At 45.5% G+C, this 6,000-nt stretch overlaps 1 protein-coding gene across 1 annotated transcript; it reads left to right on the forward strand.

Annotated features, from left to right (window-relative positions):
* The first annotated feature begins 101 nt into the window (after positions 1 to 101).
* Positions 102 to 5,463, forward strand: STARD5 (StAR related lipid transfer domain containing 5). Its single transcript, XM_056499617.1, has 6 exons — positions 102 to 266; positions 711 to 760; positions 853 to 985; positions 2,264 to 2,381; positions 3,390 to 3,483; positions 4,006 to 5,463. The coding sequence occupies exons 1-6, from the start codon at positions 177 to 179 to the stop codon at positions 4,151 to 4,153; spliced, it is 633 nt and encodes a 210-aa protein (XP_056355592.1). The 5' UTR covers positions 102 to 176; the 3' UTR covers positions 4,154 to 5,463.
* The last annotated feature ends 537 nt before the right edge of the window (positions 5,464 to 6,000 follow it).

Raw genomic sequence — 6,000 nt, forward strand, 5'->3', positions numbered from 1 at the left:
CATCCCCGCGGCCCGGGCTCTGCCCGTCCCCAGCCCCGCGCTCGCCGGCCCGTGAGGCGCGGCCGGGCCGGGCCGGGCCGGCGTCACCCTCAGGTGAGGGGCGGTGCCGCCATCGGCCCAGGGGCGGCGCGGCGCGGGCGCTCAAAGCGGCGCCGCAGCGGCTCCGCCCGCCCGCCATGGACTGTGTGGGGCGCGCTGAGGCGGCGGCCGAGCAGCTGCGGCTCTACCGGCGGGACCCCGGCGGCTGGCGGGGCTGTCGCGGCACGGTGGGTCCGGGACTGGCGGGGCACGGCGGGTCCGGGGGCTGGCGGGGCTGTCGCGGCACGGCGGGTCCGGGGGCTGTCGCGGCACGGCGGGTCCGGGGGCTGGCGGGGCTGTCGCGGCACGGCGGGTCCGGGGGCTGTCGCGGCACGGCGGGTCCGGGGGCTGGCGGGGCTGTCGCGGCACGGCGGGTCCGGGGGCTGGCGGGGCTGGCGGGGCACGGCGGGTCCGGGGGCTGGCGGGGCTGTCGCGGCACGGCGGGTCCGGGGGCTGGCGGGGCGCACGGCGGGTCCGGGGCTGTTGAACGCGGGCCGGGAGCCGGCCCGTCCCGGGGACTGAACGCTTCCCTTCCCGGGGACTGAACGCTTCCCTTCCCGGGGACTGAACGCTTCCCTTCCCGGGGACTGAACGCTTCCCTTCCCGGGGACTGAACGCTTCCCGTCCCGCAGGCCGAGGTCGCGGTGTCCTGGAGACCCTCGACGGAGTTCGCTGGCAATCTGTGAGTACGGCTCGGGCCCGGGCGCGGGGTCCTGGCCGCGCTCGGTGCTGGGGCAGGGTAGAGCAGCGCTCGGTGTCGTTCCGTCCCCGCAGGTACAAGGGAGAGGGCATCCTGCCCGCCAGCCCGCACAAGGTCTGGGAGTGCATAAAGCCGGTGGCCGGCGGGCTCAGGACCAAGTGGGACCAAAACGTGAAGGACTTCGAGGTCATCGAAGCCATCACTGATGTAAGTTCCTTAAAAACTGTTCTGGCGAGGTTTATGCAGCGTTGGGCATTATGAGACAGCCTCAGGCAGATAGCGAGTCTTAAGTTGTACTGTGTTTCTGGCTGGATCAGCTGAACGATGCTGGGATAAGAAACCTTTTTTCCTTTGGTTTTGTTTTTTTTTTTTTTTTCCATAAATTCTATACATTTTATATATGTGTATAGGCAATAGTTTATCTTTCTGAAAGGAAAATCATTCTTGGCTAAATACTGTGTACCTAAAATATGCAAAAGTATAACATATATATGTATAACATTAAATAAATATATATATATAACACTAAAGACTTCTGCACAGCATTGTCATTAATGCTGCATAAGCATGATTGTTTTTAGCAAGCTCAGTGTGAGGGAAGAGGAGTTTTAGAGGGTACACAGACTTAGCTGAGCAGTGAAGCATTCACGTCATCAGCCATCAGTTCAGGCCCATCTTTCACCATGGCAGCGGTGACGCTGTGCCCTGCACAGCACACCCTGCCTTCAGCTGGCCTCAGCAGCCTCTGGTGTGCCTCTGTCACTGAAATGGAGATGCTGCACTTGGAGGAGACAGATGAGCAGGGCTGTGTATAAGCTTCTGCTGCCAACTTGTACAGTCTAATTCCTTTCTTTTAAAGTATGTCAGAAAATTAAAAGGACATTGGATTTAGGTCCCTAATCTGAAGTGGTTGTATGTGCTCGGAGGCAGCCACGTGCAAGCATAACCAGTCCCAGAAATGTTTGTGAAAGTTCCAGGAAGTTTATTTTTCTTGGGGGAATCCTATAGGCGTTTAGTATTCATTGTAGACACCTTCAGGAATGCTGCAGCCTGCCACTTGAAATTCACAGACTTGCCAGTAAATACCAGTGTGGTAGAAACTCCTGTTTTGGGAGCCAATCAGGGAATCAAATGGTAGTGTTACTGTTTGTGCAGTGTAACAAACTGGGTTATTGAGTTGTATCCTGTGAGTACTACACGAAGAAGTTCTCTGCTAGCATCCTGGGGAGGACAAGGGTTTTAACTGTCCTGTGAGCACAGATGTGCCTGATTTCCATTTTAACATCCCTTGTGGTATCTGTAACCTCTGAACATGGAATGCCTTGTCACTCTGTTTTTTTTCCTGTCCTTGACTGATCATGGTTTTGTTCAACTAAGGATGTAGGACAAATCCTTGATGGAGTTTAAAAAGTATAACTAAAAGAGAATTTTTCTGCTGTACTTTTGCAACCATCAACTGACATTAGTCTGTTCTGTGATTTCCAGACTGTCTCTATATGCAGAACCACAACCCCCTCAGCTTGCATGAGGATAATTTCACCAAGGGAATTTGTGGATGTAGTAGTAATGAAGCAATACGAAGATGGGACGATGCTGTCTGCTGGTAAGGCACTCGTGTTCTGAACAGGTTCATGTTACATTTGGAGAAAATCAACAGCTGCTGGAAACATCCATAAAATAAAAGCTACCAGAAATAAAAATAAAATTAAAACTAAGTAACAAGCTATTCAATAGTTGTTGATCTGGTCTTGATCAGAAGAGAAAATAGTTATCTCTCTACATTGCTGTTCCCAGAGTATATAAATCATTTTGACAGATAGTGATATGGCCTATGGTTTGTTCCCTTGCTATGGTTTTGATATTGAATAAGTGTTTCATTTTCTGTTAAATTCTGGATTATTTTGAGTGTGATTTTTTTGTTATTTTAAGAGTTTAAAGAACTTTCTAAAAGGAGTCCCATTTCAGTAAGTCCTGTTTTAACATTTTCTGCACAGGTTTCAGTGAAGCCATTGAATAAATCTACCACTCTTGTATGTGAAAATAGTTGGCTTTATGAAAACAAATAAGGCTGATTTTAAAGGGCTGCCACTGTATGTTTATTTGTTTCTTCACTTTCATTCTGTTGTTTAACTATTACAAGTTTGAACTTTGATTGCCCCACTGTTCAGGTGTGCCATTTTCCCATCCTGTTCAGAAAAGCCTTGTTAGGAATTTATATACTTGCTAGAGTGCAGCTTTTCAGCAGCCAAGTGATGAATCTGTGTGAGGTGGATTTGTTGAGAGTAACCCAAATGACCTCTCAAGGAAAGCAGTGCCCTCTCACAACATGGGCTCCATGACACTGTGTCCAAGTGTCCATGCTTCCTCCTTCAGAGCTCAGTATCAATTGCTTCTAAATTTAACATTTTTTATTTCCCTATTCTAAGGCCAGAGTGGTTCCTTCTAATGGTCTTCCCTGACCTTGTCAGCCCCACACTGAAAAGGTTGTCCTGCAATTCTTTTTAAATACATTTTGAATAGTGAGTTTGCTTCCCATCTGGAGCTCTGTGTACAAAGGACTCTTTCCTGTCTTCTGGAAGAATGACACTTTCCTTCCTGCTTTTCCTTTCAGCCACCAATGTGGAACACCCACTGTGTCCTCCTCAACCCAATTTTGTGAGAGGTTTTAATTATCCCTGTGGCTGTTTCTGCATACCTGTTCCAGGGTAAGAAACAATCTGTTTGGATGTTACAAATTCTAAAGCCCTCTTTATCCATTGTGTGGTGTGTTTATGTGCATGTGGCCACATGTGACCTGTTACCTCTGGGCAATGATATGTTTCTGCCTTCCCAGTAATCGTTATTACTGAGTGCTCTTCTTGTTCTCATTTTTGTGCAATGAATTAGTTTCTTTTCATTTCCTAAAGGGAAGTCTTTAATGTTACTGAAACTGTTACCATGGTGCAATTCTCCCTAAGCTCTTGAAATTCAGAAACTCAGCAAAACATACAAGTATGGTCTTAATTTTGGTAAATGAGTATCTTGCTGATTTGCCATTATTTATAGACAGTCATGTAGCTAATTAGGGCCTAGTAAACTTTAATTTTGTAGCTACATTCACTGGACTTTGTCTGTTTAAAAAAAGAAAAGCTCTTGGAAGTTTCTATTCTAATACAAGTAAGAGTCACTGAAAAGTTCTTAGTGCTTTTAAATCATGGACTATAAAATCACTTTCATTGTTTTTGCAGGGAGCCAGACAGGACTGAGCTCCTCACTTTCTTTCAGACGGATCTTGGTGGCTATCTTCCCCAGACAGTGGTGGATTCCTTTTTTCCATCTAGCATATCTGGATTTTACAGCAACCTGACCAAAGCTGTTAAGGCATTAAAAGCATGATGAGTTCCTGACATCACCAGGAAACCACCTGTCAGCTTGTGGGTAAAAATACAAAGTTGGCCTCAGGGCTTTTCTATCTGCTGAGATAGAAAAAAAGATGACATGAAACAATGAACTGAGTACAATACATTTTTAAAACAGCATTTTCTATCTGACTCCATGCAGAACAATGCATTCTTATGTAATATGAAATTCTTCACTTTAATGATTAGAAAAATATCACACCCGAGGCTGGAAGAATCCTGGAGGCTGCAGGGAGAGCACAGACATCCTGGATCTCTTCTTGCCCACTCTGTCAGTGTCTGTGAGGTGAAGCATTGCTAGGATCCACTTAGCACCACAGCCAGGTACAGGTCAGCTCTGTTTGCTCTCTGAAGCTCCCTGTAGATTCCTGTGGACAAATGTTTTTCTCCCAAAAGAAGATGTATCCTTCCTGCTGACAGCACTCCTAGAGCTGCTAAGATGCCTCAGTGGGTCCAGCCTGAAAATTGTGAAAGCCAGAACATATGGGATTATGTAGAGGATTTCACTTGTTTGTTCCAGCAGACATCAATATTGATGGTAAATATGCCTTAAGTGCTTTATTTTTTTTTTAAGTCAAGGTCCAGCAGTGCTAATCAATGCACAAGTGTGTGGGCTGGCAAATAGTCACTCTCCCTTTCCCCTCTCTGGTACCAAAACCAGTGGTGTCACAGTGTCATGACACAGACTGAACCGACATAGAGGCAATAAATAAAGAGGATTAAGCACTTTATCTGCCATATTTTAAAAGGCACATGAAATGCCATTTTGAACTGTATTTGAATGTTTTTGGTTTCCTGTGGTGAGAGGTTTTAACGGGTAATTAATCTTTTCATTGGCTTTGCCTTGACAGGCCATAAGGACGTTTTTTTCTAAGACTTGTTTGCTCCCCAACATTACATTGGGAAATAAGCACCTGATTTTGTGTGCCAAGGTGTGTCCATTTTAAGAGGTATCTATGGTGCTGGTTGCTGCAGGAATGTCAGACATTACCATAGATTACATATAATTAAAAAAATAAAAATAATTCCTGAGTGAGGAAGTTAAATGCAGCTTGTGATTTTACTGTGGTGATTCAGTTATTTAAAAGGCTTATATTCTCCACTTTCTGTCCCTGTATTTTTTTATCATTGGTGTAGGGCATGGACTTGCACAGTAAGTTTCCCACTGTAAACCTCACCCTATGGACTAGTTTTTCAAGGAAACAGTTTTTAGTCCAGTCTCCTTTGTATACAAAGATGTAAAAAACTTGTGTGAGTGTGGTGAAATAAATATTTTTTTGTGCTACATCTTACTGTTTTTCCTGAATCATTCTTTGAAATGGCTCCTCATATATGTGTTCTACTATCAGGGAAGCTGAAGAGCTGCTTAGAGCTCCAGCATCTCTGAATTTAAGGCAAAGAGAAGGGGAAAAGCCTTCCCTGATGTCCACTACCTAGGGAAGAGGTGTTTGGTGAGAACCCTCACCATCAAGGTTCTTTGCCCTTGGTCTTTATTGCCAATTGCTGCCCTCTATACTTAGGAAGAGTAACAAGTTCACTGAGAAGAGATGTGGGCCTTGATACTACAGCAGCTTACACATATTTTTGTAAGTACTGAAGTTGTTAGGCATGAATTATAATATCTTGACAAGTCTTGCAAGGATTATCATGAATTTAGTTAGTGGAAAGTTCAAGAAGCACAGCTGAGGTTGCCACTCATTCTTTCTGCAAGTAATCCAAATTATTTTTGCTGATAATGTGGCTTCTTAATAACAATTCATAGTTTTTTATTGCTTTCAGCAGTAAAAGTGGTGAGAAACTTCATGGAATAACTTAAGAATCCCT

The sequence above is a fragment of the Oenanthe melanoleuca genome, chromosome 10 (genome assembly GCF_029582105.1).
Source record: "Oenanthe melanoleuca isolate GR-GAL-2019-014 chromosome 10, OMel1.0, whole genome shotgun sequence".
NCBI lineage: Eukaryota > Metazoa > Chordata > Aves > Passeriformes > Muscicapidae > Oenanthe > Oenanthe melanoleuca.